Genomic DNA, 23,855 nt, shown 5'->3' on the forward strand with positions numbered 1-23,855 from the left:
GCGTAGTTGTCCTCGTGGAGTCGAATCAGAATGGCAAGAATGTGCTCCGGGATTCCCATCCGAAAGAGAGTGTCCCATAGTTTGTTGCGAGGTACTAGGTCAAAAGCAGATTTGAGGTCTACAAAAGCTACGTAAAGGCTGCCTTTACCAATGAACACTGTTTTCCAAAATAATAATAGGAATCTGAGGGCTTGATCAGTGGTGGAAATTTTCTTCCGGAAACCGGCTTGGAGGGGGCTAAGGATATCGCGTTCAGTCATCCATTCTTCGATCTTTCCTAGGAGGCAGTGGCAGAAGACTTTTTGGACACAGTCAATTAGGCTAATAGGTCTATAGTTGCAAGGAAGTGATCTGTCGCCCTTTTTAAAGATTGGAATAACAATAGCCGCTTTCCAGGACTCGGGAATTGGCTCCCCAGATGCTATTGCGTTAGCTATAATGGCTCCTGCCTTCAATATTCTTGAGCAAGTGGCAGAGCAAGCTTGGGTACAAATGGCATGATAGGTTATCAAATGCTACCCTTGTCTATCGGTAAACGATCATGACGGTGCCCTGTCAAGATGTTAAATCCTCTGGAAATTATATTTGAATTGCTATAACTTGCACTAGCATCCATTGTTGCCATGGAAAAAACAGAAATCCCAGTTCTAATTAAAATGTCGGCACTCCGGGGAAGTTTAGTCTAGTAAACTTACCTCAAATATAAATAGAAGCACAAGAGAATAACTCGTCTTTAAATCGCATTATATATAAGCCGCAATCACCCTGCAGTTCCTATTTTGGGATAAACAGTGAGAAATGTATAGGATGTACAACTTCAAATTCGTATGACATGGGAACTGATAAACTGATTAGACAAATGTAGTTTGCTAGCAGTACTCAGTGTACAGGTTAATGATAGTATCGTTTAGTCAGAAAGGTGTTTGGTCAGGCTTCCTGTCTTTAGATAAGGCCTTGGCCGTCATTAACCACCAGCAAACACCAAGAAGGTGCTATTTGAGTGTGTGAGCCATACAAGGAAGCTGTATTGGTACAGTACAAGAGAGGACGTTTTGAATAGAACTGGTGGTAGTGTGCAAGAATGAAGCGTTTTTAAAAAGGGATGTGTCACACTGAGATCTATGCAGAAGATAGTTCACATTTTTTTTTTTTAAACAAATTGTCCTTTACATAAACTATGGAGCAATGTGATTCATCATTTCGCTTAAGCAGTTAGGGCTTTTAAGGAGAACTTCACACTTAACTCCCAAACAGGGGTTATTTCATAATAATTGTTCCCTGGGTTGACTCACTCCCAGTCTGTTTGGGACACTATTGCCCCGACATACTGTTGTGCTTTGGCCTAAGGGTCTTGGACTTCGAGGGAGGTTTTCTCTGTTTACTGCTATTAAACGTACCTTCTTCTTTATTTCCTCAATTTGGCAAAGGCTACTAGCTGAATTAATTATTTCTGTTCAGTGAGGGAGTTTGAATAGGAAGTGTGCAAAACGCAATTGCTGGAGTTGTACCCTTTCTTTAGGGTCATGCCAAATTATTTTGCCTGTAACTTACCTATGAGTTCCTAGTACATGATACCTAGTAAGGAAGTGAAATGTCACCACTGGTTTGCAGCAGTCATTGTGCCACCCACTGCAGTGGCAGTGCAAACATGACTGCAGGTCTGCCACCACCAGCCTGGCTGTACTAGTTTAAACTGCAAATTCCATCTTTCAAAATAACCACTTTTGACAGGCCTATTATCCTAATTTTAAACATTTATAGGTAACCTCTAGATAAGCCTTACAGGGTTGTTAGTATTTAAAAGTACGACATATAAATGTTAATGTTAAACATGTCTGTACAGTGGCAGGCACCTCAACACTATTTTCAATGTAGAAGGGTTGGCTGGGATAAAATATTAAGTTTCATACATGTCATTCCCCACCTAGGAAACAGCAATACACTCAATTTATTTTTTTTCAAATATGTATTACAAGCTTGATTAACTGGAGAAGTCTATTTCAAAGTCACAATTTCACAAAATGTGTGGTATAAATCAATAACTTTTGCACTGCCTGAAGACCCTGGAAGAGAAATCCAGGGACTTTTTGCTCTCTTTTCTGCCAGACAGTAATTAGCATTTCAAAGTGGGCGAATGTGATGTGAATTCGATCCAAGAACAGGGGCAAAAATCCTTGGGTGTGGAGAGGTATTGGTGTGTCCTTGACAGAATGGCCTGTGGCTGGGCTCAAGGGCGTGACTAACCTATCACAAGCAGATGTAGCCAACACCTAGGCCTGCACCCTTCTTTTGTCCCTCCAACTAGATCGGCCTCCATCACAGTGGGCCTCTTAACATCACAGTGTCAGATCTTGCTGGAGTGTCAAGACGTGCTTGACATCTGCTACTGGGAATTTTCTTATGGCATTTAGGCACACTTCGATGAAGGGAAAATGAATGACTAAATAATGTGTGTATTCACTGTCTGCTTGATAAAGGCTCAGATTTGTCCTACCAGATTGCCATCAGTTAGTTTTTGGGGGGTACGGAGTCTGGTTAAAACTGGGTTTTAGCTTTAGGTGTGGGAAGACACTAGCCTTACACAGTCAACTCCCACACACACCTCCAGATCCCAGACTGAAGTTTTAGTGAGGCTAAAGACTTCTGCCATCCTGAAAATGCCTAAATTGGGTATAGTTAGCCCTAGGAACCTTTACCTCATTGGTTAGGGCATCTCAGGGGTCACTCCGACCCACTAGGTCATGCCAGTCATAAATGTGGCATCCACTTAAACACTCTTGGAACTGGGGGATATCAGAATAGTACTGAACCTGCTGTGTGGTCAGAGACCTGAGAAGAACCTAGAAGACTACCTGTGCTCTCACTCTTGTGCCCAGAACAAAGAAGTGGATTTCAAGATTGAAAAGGCTAGCTCCTGTTAAAGCTACAGGGACTCCTTCCTTATTTAGATATTGCCCTGAAGTTAACACTGTATGTTCTGTTTCACAGCTACCAAGGGAATGAGCTCAGGTTTATTTAGTAACTTTAGTGGTTTACCCTGATAAGGATTGGGATTATTACTAGAGGTGGGGACTTGCATCCTCAAAAAAATACTGAATTTCTTACTGAAATATGTTCCTGTTAGGAGTTCCTTTAGTTTTGTCAGTGGTCACTGTTACTTTGTTGCCATGGCTGGAAGTTAGTTGCTTGGTTACACTTGCAAATTAGCAGGTGGTGAGAAAATATGGTAGAATCCTGAGCATTGCCGAACAAAAACTACACATTTTGTTAAGAACATATGAAAGACAGTCATGTTTACTCACAGCTTATTAGTCACGAAGTGAGAGACAGATAGAGGTCGTAGGGCAAGAGCCCCTAAACTATAGGTCATGTAGGTGAATTATCACCATAATACAGGGTATGGACCAGGGGGCTCCTGTACTAGTCAAACTCGCAAAGCAATGGAGGATGAAATTATTAGCTGCATCTTATTCTACATACACTACAGGTGTAACTATTTGTGTAGTACCGAATCCATCCTTGATAGTGAAAAAAGACAATTTAAGTCCATGAGACAACATATATTGCATTTATCGGAGCTTTATAGTCATTAAATTGGCACTTTAACTGCGTTTGTCTCCAGTGTGGAAGATCTCAATTTCTTTGCCAAACTGCCATAAATATGCACTCTCTACCATTGAATGCAAGTAATATGGGCAGGGCATTTCGACTGAACGTTTATGTTTGTTATTATTTTATTGCAAGCTGAAATGTAAGCACCAACATAGCAAAGTATTAAACTGCAGTAAAGTAGCTCAAGCAGTATTGTAAGTTTAAGTGAATATGTATCAGCATTTAAATAACAGTACAGATTTGAGCTTATCCCACTCCACGACCCAGACTGCCAATCCCCGAGGAATGAACACAACATGTACTATATCAACTAACAAATATACGAATATCATACGAAACTTCAACCCCTGCTTGGGGCATATGAAGGGAAGTCATGTCGGGGATCTGGCAATCAGGGATCTGGGGTGTCAGGGTGTTCTTGAGCCAGTGTAGAAAAAAGTAAGTGCCAGGGCCTTTTTCAAGACGGCACTGCAAATTGTACTACGTATTGCCCCTGCTAATGCTGCCAAAGACAGTACAAACACATCTGCTAACCATGACAATCCTACAAGTGTGGCATTTCAAACTATTCCAGGCCCCCTACGCTATAGAATGGCTTTGGTGTCAGGTATTTATTTTAATGAACAATGAATTAATATACAACTGTTGTCTCTAAATAAGACAAACAGAGCCACCATGTAATAAGTGCTGGTGTTAGCAATTAAGTGCTGGTGCCGAGCACCGTAAACCAACGGATCAAATTCAGCACTGTCTTGAGCGAGGTAGGAGCGTGATGGTGCCCATATGTCGCGGGGTCTAGAATTAGCAGGTAAAATTGTGGTGTAAAGCTCTGAGTTAATATTGCAAGCCACTTGATAGCAAAACCACGCCCACTTGGTGAGCAGTGAACCCCTTATCGAATGCAGGGCTACTTCCCTTTTAGCTAATTATATGATCAACACCACTAATTCTCATGTCGGTTTTGTCAACTTTGCAATATATTGCATCACCACTACATACAGTGTGGCAAGGATTCCATGACCAACCTTGTGGGAAATTTCAGCCAGCACCGGCCTCCAATAAGCATCAATCTGATGACGTTCCCATGCCAGGTGAAGAAACACTGCATGTAGTTGGTGACATTGAGGACATTTGTTGAGTCTAGTGATATCTATCTGGTGCAGCTTGGCTGGGGTGTAGTAGTCTGTGCAAGAACTTGAAATGTAAGGATTAATGTCTATAGTTCATAAAAATCATTTCCAGCAGGGCACAGCAATGTGACCATTAATGGGTATTCCACGTCACCCAAGGTGCCCTCCCATCGGGTCATGGCTGGAACTTGGCTTAACAGAAAAGTGTTCAAAGTGAGGTTGTAGATATGTGAAACCCACCCTCTTGTTAGTGTGAGATCTATCAAGTGTGTGAGGGGTGGAAACTCATTCAGCTGAGGTGAGAAGAAAGGTCTTGAGTGTGTGACGAAGTCTGTGATATATAAAGTTGTCTAATGTGCTAGTAGGCGCTTTGTAACAATATTGATCAGCCATTAGGAAGATCTCATTAAGGATTAAGTGCCCCATGGCACCAATATCATGTTTGTAAAGTGATCTCATGACCAAACTTTCAGTTGTTAAAAGTAACGCAGGATTGTCAGTGACATAATCCCAGCCTCCTGATATACCACTGTTAAAAAAAAGTTGTAATCCAGATAGTTTCATGTTTTGATTTGTGTTTCTGTATCATTAGAGAAGTAATTTAGCTTGAATAGAGATTGCTGATCTGGGCCAAAATTTTCTGGATGGCATTTTTAAAAATGGCAGATGTGTTGCAGTGATGATGTAATATTTCAGGATCCACAAGACCTATATATTTTACTTTGGTATCAAAACATAGGTTTTAGGGGTCAAGTAGTCTTATAGAGACAGAAAATAACTCTTCGGAGCAGCCCTTTCGCCATTTTCCAAAATGGCCACTATATTAGAGAAAGTAGAGACATTTACAGAAAGGAAACACTAAGGCCCTCATTCTGACCCTGGCGGTCGGCGGAGAGACGGCGGTCGGACCGCGAACAGACCGGCGGTATTAAAAATGGCATTCTGACCGCGGCGGTCCCCGCCGCGACCGACCGCCACTTCTCCACTCCGACCGTCACGGCGGTCATGACCGCCGGGCTGGAGTTTGCGCACTCCGGCCCGGCGGTCATCCCAAGACCGCCAAGGGTATTATGACCCTGCCTACCGCCGCGGTTTCTTGCGGGCGGGAACCGCCGTGCGAACCATGGCGGTAAGCACTATCGGGGCCAGGGAATTCCTTCCCTGGCACTGATAGGGGTCTCCCCCACCCCCCACTACCCACCCGAGTCCTCCCCCCACACCCTCCACCCCCCTGCCACCCCCCAGAGGTGGTACGAACCCCCTCCCCACCCCCAGCCCGACATGCACATACATGCACCCCGACATGCACACACCCCCAACATGCACATATACACACCCCCTACACACACATACACAACGGGGACACATACCCGCACACATACATGCAGACATGCGCACCTGCCGAACAGCACACATTACCCATAGACACAGCAGCACCCCCCGCCCGCATACACGCACTCACACACCCCCTCTACACACTCACACGCACACCCCCATGCACGCCCACATCACACAACACCCCCCCACCCCCTCCCCTCACGGACGATCAACTTACCTTGTGCGTTGGTCCTCCGGGAGGCGACGGGAGCCATGGGGAGGTGACCGCCAACAGAAGACCGCCAACAGAAGACCGCCACACAGAAATGTGGGTCGTAATTCTGTGGGCGGTGTTCTGCTGGCGTGGCGGTGGAGGTTGACCAGTCTCCACTTTCCCGCCGACCGCCAGTGTGGCTGCTGGCGGTTTTCCGGCGGAACGCTCCCAGCGGTCAGAATGCGCACAGCGGCATACCGCCGCGGTCGGCGGTCTTCACCACGGCGGTAACTCGGCGGTCTTGCGAAAAGACCGCCAGGGTCAGAATGAGGGCCTAAATGTTTTTAATCCTTTTATGTATAAACCAAACAATGTTTATGATCTGAATAGGAAAAAAGATCATGTTAATCACGCCTCTTTTAGTCACATTTTCATAATTCACTTTGTTTTGGCAATTGCTCGTGGTACATTTGTAGAATGTTGAACATTTGAGAAGAGCATATTTACAGGGATATGTTTTTGTGGCACAGTTTTGCAAGTACATGCATGTGTACATTCTGGGGGGGTAGAAGCTTTATAAATTCTGTAGCTTTTAGAACCCCTTCAATATCTTCCCAACCAAATTCACACAGATCTTTCTCTACATATGCATGATCCAAAACACTTACACATTTTCTGATCAAGTAAAATGCTCTTTTAATGTGTCCATGCACAGAATATGACATCAGTGGAAGTTTTCTGCGGGACTGATCTCTTGAACTCACTGTGCCAAAGATCAAATGTGTGACAGGCAGAACTTGTTTTCTAGACACGCACAAGATATTTTTCTACATCTTAAAAGTCACATTCTTCTTCTGTTTCAGCAAATGCTTTAAGAAAATTCAGAGGGTCAGCAGTTAAAGCTCCAAGCTTTGTTCCAATTTTGCTGATAGTATCATGACATGTAGGAGTATGTGCTTTGATAAGAACACTGGGCATCTCTGGATCAAGTTTCTTGTACAGAATATGAAGCGGGATTAAGCGTCTTTTCTCACCTGTTCCTTAACGTATCCATAACTCTGACAATCTTTGACTTATGAACATTGCAACAAATCTAAGTAGTACAACATAAAAATCTGTGTCATTTGACACTACAATGACTCGATTGGAACAATTGTGAACAGCCCACTCAACATGTGGCACAACGAATTTCAGCTTCCTCCAATTTGCTGGTAATTTCTTGAACAATATGACCTGTACCTTTTTAATATCTCTCTGCAGGTACCAACTCCTCATTGACAATCATTTCACTTGCAATAATTGGAAATTCAGTGTTCACTGAAGCATCAACATTGTTTTGGCAAGTTAACATCTCAAGTTCATCTTGCTCGATGTTGTTGACCAGAAATTAACAAATTGCACAGGTATAGGTGTTGAATTTTTGATGCAGACAAGATTAATTGTTCCACTTGTACATATTTGTTTGATTCCCTCACATTGTTTGACAGATAGTTCAAGATAACTGTCAAAGATAATATGCAGTTCTCGCAAGGTGCACACTGACTTTGATATCTGTAGAACAGTCTGAACAACCTCTACGAAGTTTTGCATGGATGAAATCTTGACCATTCTCAATTGTGGCACATAGCCCACAACAATTACTGTTTTCAATTTGGACACCTTTTTGAATTAAAATTCTGCAGGTGAAAGGATTTATTCTTTTTTTTGAACTCCTGTATGAGTTTGTGTTTCACTGGTTTGGCTGCATCATCTCCATCAAATGCGTTTGTTGGAAGAAGATCATGCAACAGAATGTCCTTAATAAATTTACCCTTTTCTTTTCCTACATCTATCTCTCTATGTGCTTGCGAAAGCTGTTTTTGTAATCTGTTTTGTAGTGACTGCTTGAACGAAACTCCTACTATGGCAATTAAAGCATGGAATTTTAGCTTAAGTGAATATGTTAAACAGCTTATTCTCTTTCAATACACATTTCTCCTGCTTCAGTTCTGTGTATAGTTTCGATCCATGTTCCAGGGCATCTAGTAGATATGTCTTAATATCATTCTTCACATAGTGTTTGGCCACAAAGTTGTGTAGTCACACAGGCTCAGGTCATTTCAAAGAGGTTTCCTTGTTGCTGCATGAAATGAAGGAGGCTGTCAATAGGTTTACTAAAATGTTCCCCTCTCTTTCCCACAAGTTCCTGGTGAGGAACAGTTTTACGATGGTCATTCATTTTGAATTTGTCATCTCTCTGAAAACATTGCAAATAGAAAGGACTTCATGGTAAACTAGCAGCCATTGAGCAACATATTCACTGTTCCAGTTTCATATATGCAGCCACAACATTGAACCTTCCTTCTTTGATTTTCACCACAAAGACTTTGGATGAATTTGGTGTAGATGTATGGTTTTTCCACCTCTAGCTTCTTCACTCTTTCTAAATACCAGGACCCATATCTCAGGTAGTTTATGCAATCAAATTCGTGAAACACAGTAAACAGTGCCTCCACAGTCATCACGGGCAGCTCTGCATCACCTTCCCGATCTACATGTACCAAGTTTTTCACTAGAGCTATCATGTGTAAAACATTTCCCCAGTACTCACAACGTTCTGATTTTTCTTCACATTCTTTGACTAACTCTATGAACCTGGTTTTCAGGTTTTCTGATTTTGAGCTGAGTGTATTGAACATTGCCTGGCTTTGCATTATGTGAAGTGCACCCTGTGACATGTTCACTTCTGAGAAGATATGCAGAACCTATTTTGTCATTCTTGTTCCAGAAAGCAATCCAACACAATGTTTCTATAGCCTCAGATATGATGAGCAAACGTTGCAATGAATTAACATAATGAGTTCTGCTCAAAACTAACTGGACAGTTTTGCTTTCAAAGATTTCAGTCTCAATATGTGCATCGTCTATGCCACATCCACTGAGATAGCTTCCTTCCCACCGCAACACAACTTTTGTCAGGTGGAAAATGCCCATCATTGGATAAAGATCATCAAATTCTACTGGATTGCTCATAATATTGTCATCTACAATACAGAAAACACCTTAATTGCAGAACGTTGTCAGGATTGGCTGGTCTTGAAGCTGAGCATGTACATTTTGGAATATTTTTTACAGCTGTGTATACTGTTGCAAAGTTTGTGACTGGAGAGGGTATTACTGGTAAAAAACAAATAAAAATCAAACAAAAAAAAACCTTCTTCAGTGGGACAGTATTCTGGGAGATCAGATCATGACTTCCAGCCCACAGAGGAACTAGTTTTTCTTCAACCTTCAGTCTGCACCAAATAAGTGATATGATAAATTCAGTTATATCAGCTTTGGAGACCGCAGCATCAAGTAGAAGATCATCCATGTCCTCAGTCTTTTTAAAATTTTCTTCGTAGATCTGGTAGACTGGGGCATGTTGATGGGTTGTAGTGATCGTGCACACTTTGGCAAGGCAGTTGGGTTAGAAGTTTGCAGCTTTGTTTGTTTATGACTACAGCTGACACAGCTTTTTTTCCAGAAGCTACTTCATTGGAACAGTCTTGAAAAAGCACAATATCAATATCCTGTGCGCTGGATGTTCCAGACAAAGAAGAGCGGTCTTCCAAATCAAAACTATCAAGAATAGCAATAGTAAATCATTTCCTGGTAAAGTGACTTGGAAGTGGTGTACTGTCGGATTCACAAGGTTTTACAACATGAGCTGCTAACTATTTCCTGCTCTGTGCTATGTCATTATAGCATATTGATACACCCATCCTATTAATTGAAGTGATTAGCTCTCTACTTTTGCACTTGTCATAGATTGCATGGGAAGGCATGTGTAGCAGAGCTTTCTTTTTGCCATGATGTAATTAATAAAACATGATTTGGAAAAAACAGCATATTTGCACAGCATATGCCTGTTGGTTCATGGATGGCCTTCCACTTCTTCGCTTATATCTTCAAAGCCTTTATCAATGTTGTCAGGCTCTGTTCCGAATTCAAGAACTTTAGTTTGTAACAGTTTTTCTTTGCTGATATTAAACAATGATGTAAAAAAATAAAAAAGTTGGAAACAACATCAGGCATTCTTGTTGATTCCCATGATTTGCAGAGTTCTGAGGCATCACAAAATTTGTCATTACGTTCAAAATCTATATCTTTCAGGGCATTTCTTAAAATGGTTCCTGCTGCTTTTACTGCATCCTGTGATCTTATTTTGGCAGCAACAACTTCAAGAGTTAAATCAGCTGAGAACACCATAAATGGCTCATACTTTTTGTTTGACAAAAACGACTTCTGTCATTGTACCATCTCACCAGAAAAATCTTGATGTCATTATTATAGATCAACACAGTTTCATTAATGTTGACCATTATTTCTCTAATTTCACGGAGAGTGAACCCTAAGCCAGAACTCAAGAGTGGCTTTAAAACTTAATTTGCTTTTTCAAAGATTGCAAAGTTAACGGAAGGCTGACAGTTATGTTGCTGCTGGGAGCTTATTGTACATTTATATTTTCATATGCATGTACGCATGCATGCACATGCATGCAGTTCAGTTCAGGTGGGCATACAAACTCACTACAAATACATTCATCTTGTTGTTTAGATCAGCTACTCAACTGAAAACTTAATCTTGGAAAAATCTAGCTGCAGATAAAAACATGTTTGCTCTTCGAGATTCACATATACCTTACTTTGCTCAGTTGGAGGTGGATGAGGGTAGCCATCGATCTTCTAAGTGGATAGGAATTGGGTTTGGCTGTCATCGCGTCCTCAGAAGACTTGGATTCTTGTTGAGATTCACTGTTTTTTGCTATTTTTGACATTTTTTTCCAGGCTTTTTCCCATTGTATACAACTTGTAGCACTTGTTGTTACAATGATAAAATATTTTATCCTCTTCACCCGCAGTTTCAATCTTTTGTGAACTTCGTCTTGCCATATTTCTGCAGAATGTTGAACTCTCTTCTATCCATTTGCAGTCGATGTTAGCTTTTCTTTTGGATTAGTTTAATACATTTTTCTTTGTTGAAGGAGTCCTCAGATTTTGCAGCTAGCAACATTCTGTCAGGAAGTAAAGATCCTCTGCTACCACTTGCTTCGCTCTTGTTTACGATTTTGAATCAACAGAAAACCTGAAACAAAAACAATGTTAAAATAAATTACCAATATGATGGCTAGAACACATCATTTTGGAAAATGGCAGAAGGGTTACTCTGAGAAGTTATTTTCTGTCTCGAAGACTACTTGACCCCAAAACCTATGTTTTGACACCAAAATTAAGTATATAGTTCTCATGGTTCCTGAAATTTTACATCATCACTGCAACACATCTACCATGTTTAAAAATGTCATCCCAAAAAAAAGAAACAAAAAATGGGCCCGGATTTGCAATAGTTTACCCAAGCTAAATTACTTCTCTAATGTTACAAAAACAAAATTCAAAAATAAAAGTCTCTGGACAACAATATTTTAGAGAGGTATATCACCAGCAAGGGCCCAGGGAGTGTACAGCAATGGACAACCTGCTACACTGATTAATTTGTGCCAGGTGGTTACTGTCACCACAACTGTGTCTACCATTACCCTCAGTAGGATGACTTCTCAAAAAGCGCTGTGCGTACAGTGCACAGAGTAACACTTTCAGATTCCATTTTAATGTGGGGTATGGGAGGTTGAAGCAAAATATCAATATATCATGAAAACGCCTGGGCAGCCATGTAAAGGAGTTCAGGATCAGGTACTGCCAGTCAGCCATTTTTCAGCGGTACTGTTAAGAAACCCCAATGAAGCCTGTGTTGCCACTCTGCCAGTATGGGTCTAATGTGCTCAGATTTGAGTGTACTGAAGAATGTACACGATGGAGGCACTGGTATATTTGGAAACAGATAGAGGAACCAGGGCATTAGGACCATCTTCCATCTTCATAACGGTCACCCATCAGGTCATAGATTAAGGCGGTTTAGTCCAACAGTCTATCTCTTGCGCGCTGGCAGGATAACGCTGGGCCATAACTGGAAAGCAGAACAGCCTATCTATCCCTTTGATACCCGAGTACCAAATTGAGTCTTCACTCCATTGAAGGTGATAGTGAGAGACAACTTTTGGTGCAGAGGGAATGAGTGGCTAAATTTCAGACTTGCCCTAGTTTATGGGAATGCCAAAGTCATTGCCAAATTGTGGGATAGCACAAATAACCTGGGTCAGTTTCACCTAAAGAATATTGCTAAACAACATACAGTAATGGAATCACCATATAGTTCTGTTATTAAATGGTGATCTATAAATGTGACACCTCTATGTGCATGGTGTATAAGCTTTGAAGCCAGAGGTTCCATGGCTATAACAAAGAGAAGGGAGGACAGGGGACAGCCCCAACGTGTGCCTCTTGTGAGCAAGAGCAGGTGTGATAGTGTCTCATTAAGAAAAAAACTCTCACTGTGGGGGAGGAATTTAATATTGAAATCATATGGAGCAAAGAAGTGCCCAGTCTCATTCTGCACAGCAAGATATGGAGAAAGAGCCATTCGAATGAGTCAATTACTTGTTCGGCGTCCAAGATGGTGCCCACAACAAGTAGAATCTATCCAGTGCATCAGGGCAAAGAGTGAACCTATGTTGTGGGCAGTAACTTGTGCTGGGATGACCCATGTGAGGAGATTCGCTATGCCCATGGCCAGGATCTTATGTCTACATTCAGGAGTAATAGTGGTCTGCAAGATCCAACAAGGGGATCTTTTTTGGGTTTCAAGAGGGTAATGATGACAGATTCACACAGCATTGGAGGCAGCAGCCTTTGTCAAGGGCTTTGATGTAGACCACAATAAGACGTGGGCTGAGGACCTCTATTAAATTACTTATAAATCCCAACAGTGTGGCCATCCAGCCTGGGGCCTTACCAGAGGCCAAGCTTTTAGTGAGAGAGTTTCATCAAATGGTAGCTTCTTGTTGGTAACGGACCAGGCCATGGCAATGTCCTTAAAGTATTAAGCTATTTGTGGCTTGTTGGTTCGGGTTATGGAGGTGTAAATATGCTCATAATGGTCAATGAAAACCTCTGCTATTTGTAGCGTAATATTGTAGAGATTTATAGTCTTTTTCATAACATCCGGAATGATTTTACCGTTTGTGTATTCTTTGAGCAACCAGACTAAAGTTATGCCCGGACACTCTTTCTCATCATACTGCTGGGCTTGAGAGCCCCCTGCCAAAATGTTGGCTTCTTTCCCAGTTGTTTCTCTGAAAACCATTGGGGTTTCATGTAATTCATGACCAGCCACAGCAGTTGGGTTCTGCAGCCAGGAGGTCTCAAGATGTTTAAGTTTCTCCTCCAGGTGAGTAAGCGCATCCCTCAGATAACCGGTTTGAGGATCTCCCCCAGAGTTGCATGAGAATTCACTGATCCAGAGTTGATGCGCAAATATCCTTGAGTGGCCACGGACAACTTGGCCTTAAAGGTCAAGCCCAGTAATGCTCAAAAAGGGAAATGTTGGGGGCACTGGCACCACACAGAGGTTGGAAAGGACATGCTAAGCCACACCAGTGAGTGGTCTGTGAGAGTAAGTGGCAAATAGCTCAATTTGGTTATCCACCTCAATAGAACAGTTGAGCACCACCAAAAGTAAATTAGTCATGAACTGTTGAACAGTAAGAGTATGCCTGTTCTGTCCCATGGAGGGCATACCAAGTTCTGCACGTTATGGAGCTCATGTCTAGTGATTCATCAAGGACCAGGTTAAAGTCACTGCCCCAGAGAATCATACAGTCATTATTGCCAATAGATTTCTGTAACTTCCTGCAATGTTGTGGTAAGATCGGTTTTGGGGCCATAGATATTCACAATTATAACCTGGCAGCCCATCACGGAAGCATGTATCACTATATATTTGCCCTGTGATTCATGATATGCATTTATATATTTGTAGCCAACAGCTTTTCTGTTTAATATAGTAACCTCGCATGGGTATAAGCTATGGTTCTCTAAGTAGCAACTATGCTATTTCCTGAAATATTGGGTTGGGTTTGTGTTGCATAAGTGCATATCCTGAAACAATGCTATAGATGTATCGTGTCCATCCAGATACGCCTGGACAGACAACATTTCTTGTGGGGATGTTCAGACAGTATATATTCCATTATATGAGAGTGTGCTGGGATGTTGTGTCAAGCTGGAGAATAATTGACTGCAGATGGAGTGGACAGGGAGTTGGAGTAGCGTGATGCCAGTCATCATAGGACAGCTTTGCTTGACCATATGATACAGGATGTGATATGAATAATGTACTGAGCATATAATGACAAACTGTAGACAACATATTTAACAACCCAAATCATACCCCTCCACCCAGCTTACTAATGCCAGTGCCCTTCCCACACTGATTTGTCAGCAAACATACCCTTATAATCTAAACAAGTACTTGTTGAATAGAGAAGCTTTACCACATGGGGGGCCGTGGTCTCTGACCTCCGGCATGGGGAGACTGATGACTTTTCCTGCAAAGAAAATATGAATATAGGAGAAACTTCCACCACTCAATTCAACTACAAACCATTAAATGGTTCAAAATATGTGTTTACACCTTACAGTTCTATGTCCAGTGATGCTCAATCAGGCATTGTCCCTCAAGGTGCCCCAATTATGTCTCGAGGAAACAGACCCCAAAGTTAGAAGGGGGAGGCATAGAGATATAGATGGAAAGATATGCAAGGTTGGGAGAGAAGTGGATAAATAAAGAACTGTGAGGTACCAAGAATGAAAGGTAATGAGAAATAGAAAAAGGGAATATGTGGGTACAGAAAGATAGGCTGAGAAATAGGTAAGGCTTTTGAGTGTGGTAGAGAGAGATAGGGAGGAGAGAAGTATAGTACCCCAAGGATTGAGGTAAAGAGAGAGGTAATGTAGAAAAAGAGGTGAATTAGAAAAGGGTGAAGGTAACAAGAAAGATATAGACTTGAGAAATAAAGAGATGCACCGTAGAGAGAGCAACTTGAGAAGAGGTACCGAAAAACCAGTCAGGTAAAGAGGAGCGGGGAAGAGAGAAAAATATAGAGGGGGTTAAAGGCTAGAAAAAATGGGATGTAGAGCGAAAAGAGGAAGGTGACAAACATGAAATATAGAAAGAGAGGTGGTGTTTATAAAGAGTGTTGGAAATGGCCATCTGTTGTGTAGTCTATCCCCTTGATCAGTGGTTCCCAACCTGTGGTCTGGGGACCCCTGTGGACCGCGAAGCCTCCTCAGGGGGTCCGCAACTGCTTGGAAATTTAAATAATATTAACAGATTAGGTCACCGGCTTTCAGTGATGACTTAGTTGGGGGGGGTCCCCAGATTCAAATAATGATTAACTGGGGGTCCCCAGGTCCCAGTAATAAAAAACTGGGGGTCCACAGAAGTCAAAAGATTGGGAACCACTTCCCTATATTGTTCCTTTGATCACATTTGCTGGCTGAGGGTTCTGTGTACTTTACTCATGCCAACGAGGGGTAAAGTGACTGTACTTCCCCTTTCAACATGACAAAATTGGCATACCCCTAATTGGCATATTTAAACTTACTGTAAGTCCCTAATATATGGTACACAAAGTGTACTCAGAGCCTGTAAGTTAAATGTCACCAGAGGGCTGCAGCACCCATTGTGCGACCTACTTCAATGGCAATGCAAACATGCCTGCAGGCCTGACTGCGCAGGTTTTAACTGCACATTGGACCTGTCAAAATAAACCCCTTTGAAAGGCCTAAAGCTCCTTTTAAATATTAAGGAGTCTCCCTTGTTAGGCCTTACTGCTGATATGGTGTAGTATTGTAAGGTAGAACATGTAGAAGTTTAGTGTTGAACATGTCCTTATAGTGAGAGAGTCCAAAAGGCTATTTTCACTGTAGTAGGAGTGGCTATCCCACAAGAAAGATTTGGGATATATTATTAAATGTAATATCGTTATCTCTGCCTAGGAACCACCTACAAAGTAAATTTGTCAGTCTTTTAAAAATATTTATGAGAAGCCAAATGTATTCGTAAGTCAGATATGTAATCAATATTCTAGAACAGATATTTTTTTACAAAGTTGGCTGCTTCCTTCCAAATGCCTCTAGGAACCCATTTCCATGTGCTTCCAACTATCACCCAGGGGCTGAATAGGGACTTGAATGAGCTGTGAACTTGCTCTCAGAGTTTAGACAAAGGCCTTGGGTGTGGGGAGGTGTTCTGTTCCTCTGGCAGGCTGACCTCCGGGGCTATGCCCTGCAAACTTAATTTACTTCAAAGAGTAAGGCACAGGCAGATGTAGCAAACACCTGGGCCTGCACCTTTAATATATCAACCCAACCAGTCGGACACCAAGCCTAGTGAGGGGGGAGCTGCCCCCAGAGCAGGTTTTGAGTGACTACTGAGAAGGTGTTACTCATTTGACTGGCTATACCTCTACGACAGGCACATAAGCTCTGCATGGGAGAAGGAAGATTCTGCCATAATTGTTTTGGGAAGAGAGGGCAGTAGGGCACACAGGAACTGCTGCAAACCTGTGCCTGCTGTCTCAGACCTGACAAGAGCCCTGTAGATGGGAACTGCCCTCCCTCCTAATCTGAAGACAAAGAAGTGGCAAACAGGCGTCAAGATGCTGGTCTCCTGTTGTACTACAGGGACACAACAACCTTCAAGAATCCCATTTTCTTGCATTCCCAGCTGACCAGTTTCAACTAGACCTGCACTGGTCTCTGTGCAGGCCTCTGCTGGAGTAGGTCTTGACCTCCAAATGCGGTCCCCTAGGTCGTGGACCCTTGGCTGGTGTCAAGTGATTTTCCCCCAACAAATCTTGAAACCCTGGACTTAAAAATGTTTTGTCAATGTTATGCCTTGACAACTGGTGAGGGACTGGAACCAACTTGCCAAACTGATCCAACAGAAGTACATTGACCTAATGCCCAAGATTACGGTAGCTCCAGCTATGTTTTTCACCTTAGCAGCAAATCCTCATCAGAGGGATCTCGTGTAGAAGTTATCCTACCTCATGGAAGCCTCTTTGGCTACAGCCTGCAGTCCTGCCCCACTGGAAGAACCGGAGCTCCAAAAAAGTGACAAGAAAATAAATCTTTTCCGGGAGAAGATAACAAAAGTATCCAGCTGGCGAGGGACCTTCCCTTGGTGCAAAATTTGTATTTCTTCTACTCTGAACTTTTCCCCCCAAAAGTCAACTGCTTCACCGAGACCTTGTCCAGGGTTATCCGATGACATTGAGCCCTCTTTGGTCCCAGCTTGCTGCCTTGCCCTGCTAAACAGTTCTCACTTCCAGAGACTAAATCCAGAGGTAAATCTTTAAACTGAGTCAAACCTGGTTTCTGTATCCAACACACTTTCCATTGCAGTCCATTTTAACTTGCACCTAGGTACCGGTTAAGTGCAACCAGATGTCGACCATTGGTACGTAACGCTTTGGTGCTATTTTGAACCTTAAACTTTATAATTCAGAACTCTGGTTTCTCTTCTAAACTGGTTTGGTATTTTTCTTGTGTTGGGTTTAGACTTTATTATAGTTTTACCACTGCATTAATACTTTATAGCTTGCCCCCATGTTATGCTAATCCGCTCTGTGCCATAGATACCAGAAAGTTGACCTAAAGTTATTTTAGTGACTTTGAGGGTTCACCCTACCAAAGACTGTAGTTATTATTTGAAGTAGGTACTCACCCCTCTCAACTAATACCCCAATTTGGTACACAGACAGAGTTGTGAGATACAAAATGATGACTTGGTGATAAGCTAGAGAGATCTATAAAGAGATAGTTGAGGTGGAGAAGGTGAGTTGAAATGAGGAAGGAGGTCAAGAGAGAGAGAGCTATAAAGAAAGATAGCTGAGGTGGAGAAGAAGAGTTGAAATGGAGGGGGGGGGGTCGAGAGAGACGTGCGGGTGTGAGAAAGAGACAAAGGAATTAATGATAGCGAAAAAAAGTACAGATGAAGAAATGCAGGTAGCCAAAAAGCGGTACGATAGAGAGGTGAAGGAAATAGAAAAGAGGTAGAACAAGAGAAAAAGGAGGTGGTGAGGTGAGGTAGTGAAGTAATTGTGTGGTACATTGGGAGGTTAGGTAGTCACAGAGAGCAGTGGAACAACAGAGAGGTGAGGCCGTGAAAGAGATGTGAGGCAAAGAGAGAAATGTGATACAGGGGTAATTACCGAGATGAAAGGGTGTAAATTAGTAGAGGCAGAAAGAGAGCTAGAAAGACAAAGCAAATATAAATATTTGGTTGTGTGAGAAGTGAATTAGACTGAGGGAGATACAGAGAGCTTGGATGGAAAATATGTAGTGAGATACAGAGAAGGGGATGAGATGGAGAGATGAGGCAGAGAGGCGATTGAGAGTGATAGATTCTAGCACAGAGAGTGATAGAAATATTGGCAAGGTCATGAGAGAGAGATAGGCAAAGAGAGACCAAGTAGAGTGAGGGATAGCGAGATAGAGCAAAGAAACAAATATGAGATAGAGAGCTAAACAAGAGAGAAAGGATGAAGGTACATGGAGAAAAAGTGACAAAGAGTGATTAAGATAGATGGCTATGGTAAGAGAGGTGAGGTGAAGTAAAGGGCGAGAAATGACACAAAGATTGTTTTTTTATTTAATTGGCACCAAGTGCCTGAGAGTGCAAATGTTGAGGTTGGGCTTGCCAGGCATGCACACGATGGAAAAGATGTATACTTTAGCACAACATAGACAAGCAACCAAAGTTGCTATTCTGGGGTGTGCAAGAGGGAGAAAGCATAACACAGCCATAAAAATGCCCTGCTGTTTACTGCCCCTGTGCTTGTGTACAACCTTTATACCATTGTGTAAAGTTGTGTGCATTCTAGCATAGGATTTGTGCTGGGAGCATACCTTTCCAGTATAAAATCTTATACGTTCAACAATTCATATGTGTACTGCACAGAGCATCACAAAAGCAGTGTGTTGTACAATTGAAAGCATTTCTTCATGTTAGCACTTGCTTCAATATGTTATTATTTGACCCAAAGCCTATTCTGGCTATTTGGCTATTTTAATAGTCTGGGCTTTGCTTCAAAAACGGAGTCCTAGCTCTTATCTGGCGTTGTTACACCACAAGTAATGCTCTCTTAAAACAAAGTGGTGCAAAGTAGCACAAAGCGTTAAGTGTGCTGGGAGAAGGACACCTTCCAGCACTGGAATGTAAAAAAGCTTGCAAAACTTTGCATCACTTTGCAAAAACCTTTGTCATAGTGAACACGTTAGTAAATGTGGCTTTGTGTTTCTATTAAATATTTTCGTCTGTCAAGTTAGCAAAATAAGTTGTTTTTATGAGTAATGTTCTTGTGTCCAGAAGTTCAACTGCCTACTCACTTTACTTGGGGGGGCTTGGAACGTGGAGGCCTTGGGCAATTACCCACTTTGCCCCTGCTTTAAAAAGCATGTGGCACATACTCCAGTCAGGTGCATTTTGAACCATTTGGAGTTTAGGGTGAAATTTATGAGGCTAAGATATTAAAAATTACGATAACGCAACCTGGCTTCATTAGTAGCCAGATACGTATTATTGCCACTGGGTGGCAGAAAAATAAGAATGCAGTGAACAATCTTAGATAAAAGTTGCATAATGCACTCCCTATGTGGGCATTGTAGGAGAAAAATCGAATTGATGTGGAATCGAGCTTGAACCAAGGTTTTCAAATTCCTGGAAGGGGATAAGCTTGCAAGAGCCTACATTTGAAGGCTGGAAAGCAAGGCTCAGCTCCCACAACTATGACTTTTGTCTTTTCTTTTCTATGTTCCATTTATGTTAACTGTCGCTCTTACCATCACCAGGATGTAACCATAAACATCTGTAACTGAGCCGATACAATACTCAGTTTGTCACCAAACTTGATGGTGGGTCTGGGGTTCATCTTCATGCACGTAGAGCAGTGCAGAGAGTGAAAGATTTTAGCAAGAGTGCCTAAGTAGATGCAGAACGGGCCAGGGTAGACAGAGAAAGGAGGCCGGCGCCCTGAGGTACCAGCAGTCAAGAGGAGGGAAATCCAAATAAAAAAAGCATTGTCAATGCCAGTAGATCTCAGTGCTAAAAGGCCGGGCTATTGTCATTGATAATACTTTTTGCTTAGGGCATGCAAAAATATTAATTGATGATGACTATGCATACATTAGCCGAAAATCTTAAAATGCGATATATCTTCAAGAAAACAAATTATTGAATTCCATGATTTGTGACGGCTTTTGGATCGAAACACATAGCAGCTTTTTTTTTTATTTACCATTCAGACATGGCAGAGGGTCATTTTAGAATAGCTATTTAAGATATTTAAGACATTAGTGCGCACAAAACTCAAAATAGAAAGCACGTGGCCTAACAGCACGTTTGCAGCTACCAGATCCTCGAAAATAAGTAAGGGTGAATAATGTAACAAGGGGACCAGGGAGGCAAAGAATTGGGGATCAGGGTGGGGAGAATGACCTTAACCCCGCTCTAAGCATACGTTATGTATTGTAAACAGGTCCACAGACAGGAAAAGCTTTGTAGACATGACCTAAGAAGTGGAAAGGATACTCCTGGAGCTGGGGGGAAAGGGGTTGAGCGAAAGAAACAAAGGAAATCACGCTGCTACCCCTATGCCCTGCAGCTGACTGAAAAGGATCAAAGGCCAAAGACACCAAATAGCTGATAGATCCAAAGGGCCAAGGGCATGAAACCACAGTGCTCCGAAGGTCATCGAGTGCAGAGCAGAACTGACTGTGTTCTGATGGAGCTGAAAACATCAAAGCATTGCAAAGGGGCGACCACATTCTACAAGACCTTGGCTGTAGTTTGAACAAATGAGATAAGGAGCAGGTTTGCCAGATTTTATATCAAAACTATTGGGATTTGCTTAACAATGCCGCCAAAACCACAATAGTCAAAAATAAAATATTACGTGATGAACTGGTTGGTTGGCCAACACGATTTGCAATCGATGCAAGTATTCACACAGGGTAAAAGTCTAGCTGTAAGATAAGATTAATAAATTACGATTCAGAAAAGCAACTTAAATTCGGCCACAGTAGAGTAAGTAATATGAGCTTAACTTGTTTTCACTGTTTTCTAACCCTTTATAGAGCGCCAATGCTGTGGGCATTTTATAGTCCAGTGCCAAGATGAGGAAAGTTATTTAACTATCTGGAAGTATTTTCTCTTTCTTAAGTGCTGTGACATTTTTAGACATTCACTGGGCTATGGCGTTTCCAAGCCCTACCCTCGAGCACGATTTCCTTTCCATCATGTGACGTGTTGGCAGATTTGACGTGTTGGCAGATTTGACGGGAGCTAGGCCAGGTGAAAACAGAGTTACAGTTTTCAAAATCATACATCGTTTTAGACTAACGTAGACTCCCTGGGCAATGGCAACCTAACACCAAATCAGTCCTCGCATATCAGCTGTTGAGTAGCTCTTGAAGTCTTCATTTTAGGTCTAGCAATAGTAAAATACACTTGATTTCACTTAAATCATGTATAATACGCTTTTTAGTTCTCTCACCCAACCCCCTTACTTTATTGATCTTTAAATGGGATCATTCACATTCTTCTTCAGCCCACCACAGCATAAAAATTGGAGCAGTGGGTCCGCCCATTTTTGCCGTTGTTTAACTTCACTTTAAGATACGGCATTCTGTGCTTTCACAAGGATCCCAATAGTACCCTCAAGTGCCAAGAACTACTATGGTAATAAATATATTTGATTTTAGCCAACATTTTTTTTTACGATTGAGAGGGGACCAGTAGATTCCCCAACAATTTTATTCCAAAAATTATGACAATACAAAACAAGCATTGGCAAATCCCAAAGGCTTGCAGGTAATAGCACACTTATTGGCTTTCCCAATGCTTGTTTTTATGCGTTCTGGTACTTGTAGGCCCGCGTTTGTAGAAAGATATTGCGATCTGCAAGTGCAGGGCTGAAAATACAAATCGTCCTGGACATCTGCTTGCAAAAGTCGAGAGACAATGCAAATCAAAAGAAATAGAAAAATAATAATTACTGTCAATGTAAGCTGATAGTTTGAGATCTCTCCCACTTTTATAGTGGGATTTATCATGACTTTTTACAGCGTCTTGCCAATATAACAGGGTAACACAACTACCAGAATGCATTGTTGTAAGTGCCAGAAACATCACTTTGGCAACAGAGCACACTTTTTGGTCACATTTAGATTCAGAGTTCTGCATTTTAGATTGCTTTTCTTAAACCTATTGGGGGAAAGCACACACAAGTGTTAAAACATTTCTGAGAAAGACCACTGACTGCTTTTGCAACAAGTTCCTCCCACCACCTCACAGGAAAACCACAGAGAGATTACAAAGCAAAGCTAAATCGGTTACATTTATCAACACTTGCCGCCCCTACCCCACGCCACGTTCTGCACGTCATAAAAAAATACTTATATACTTGTGAGAAAGAACCGTGCATTATGCCGGAATGATTCACAGCCTCGTTTTGCACGTAAGGAACATTTTGCACAAACAATCAGTCAATTCGTTTTTTCCCACATCCAAGCGTGATTAGCAACAGGTTGGCATTCACAATGTGTGCATGCCCATCTCATGGTAAAATTGTAACAGAACTGCCGAGGACCAGCCAAGAAAAACATATACGTCTAAGTGCAAACAAGGAGCCACACAGGCCAATACATAATTTTCGAGACATGCGATAACTCATAAAACGCGAATTTGGTACACTTTGCCAGCGAAACCTTAAATGTTTTTTTTTATTCTGGCAAATATGTGAAGAGCGCATGTGAAAGGTAATAATAACTTAAAGCCGAGGACATACATTATTTTATAGCAAGGATGCATTAATATTGCACAATATGGCGAAGGAGGGAGTTCGAGGACAATTGAAATTGCCTGCTTGGGCCTTACCCTTGGCAGCTCTAGTCAAGGCCAGGACAGCTAAGCAGAGGAGGAAAGCGTGGCTCCGTCTAAAATTCATCACTGTCATTGCAGCGGCAGAGGCGGAGGAGAAATGTCGCCGCTTCTACTTGAAGCTGTGGCAAACCTCAAACAGGAAGACCGACTGTCAGTTCGTCAGTTCGATCGGATTGGTCAGAGGCGGACCACCAATTTTTTTCCTCTGTGAGTGGAGAATTCACTGCAAAGAGCAGCCTTCGACTCCTCCTTGTCCTCACCACATGTGCTTCCATCTAGCCCAGGCTCCAGTGTCCGAGCAGCACCCACCCCCATCTAGCTCCAGTTCCAGGTGTCTGCGGCTCAAACTCAGCCGTGTATGTGCTCACCTGGCCCGTGTCCACCTAGAAGATGTACTTCGAATATGTGGTAGTTTAGCTGTCAACTAGGCACACGCTATCATGTGGATTAATTTAATCTAAGCCTGCAATTTCAACCAGCAGCACTAACCACGACATGAGCTGCAGTTTTATTTTCCCCATTATAAGAATAGCTCTTTAAATCCCAACACTCCTAGTGCTCCTGGTTTACAACATATACCGGCGATGCACGACCGCATGCCAGGCAGCTAGCTGGCTGCAAAAAGGCCCCATGTCATGCGTGACACCTTAAGCCTGTAATGGATTTTCAGCTAAGAAAACACTTTGTATTCTGGGACTTGAAGTTTTGCATTTCCT

At 42.2% G+C, this 23,855-nt stretch overlaps 1 protein-coding gene across 1 annotated transcript in view; it reads right to left on the reverse strand.

Annotated features, from left to right (window-relative positions):
• Positions 1 to 23,345, reverse strand: part of CST7 (cystatin F) — a 194,520-nt gene extending 171,175 nt beyond the window's left edge. The window contains exon 1 of the mRNA XM_069235040.1: positions 23,134 to 23,345. Coding sequence (XP_069091141.1) covers positions 23,134 to 23,212 — 79 coding nt within the window. The 5' untranslated portion in view covers positions 23,213 to 23,345. The remainder of the gene's footprint in view (positions 1 to 23,133) is intronic.
• Positions 23,346 to 23,855: the final 510 nt, after the last annotated feature.

The sequence above is a fragment of the Pleurodeles waltl genome, chromosome 5, assembly GCF_031143425.1.
Source record: "Pleurodeles waltl isolate 20211129_DDA chromosome 5, aPleWal1.hap1.20221129, whole genome shotgun sequence".
Lineage (NCBI taxonomy): Eukaryota > Metazoa > Chordata > Amphibia > Caudata > Salamandridae > Pleurodeles > Pleurodeles waltl.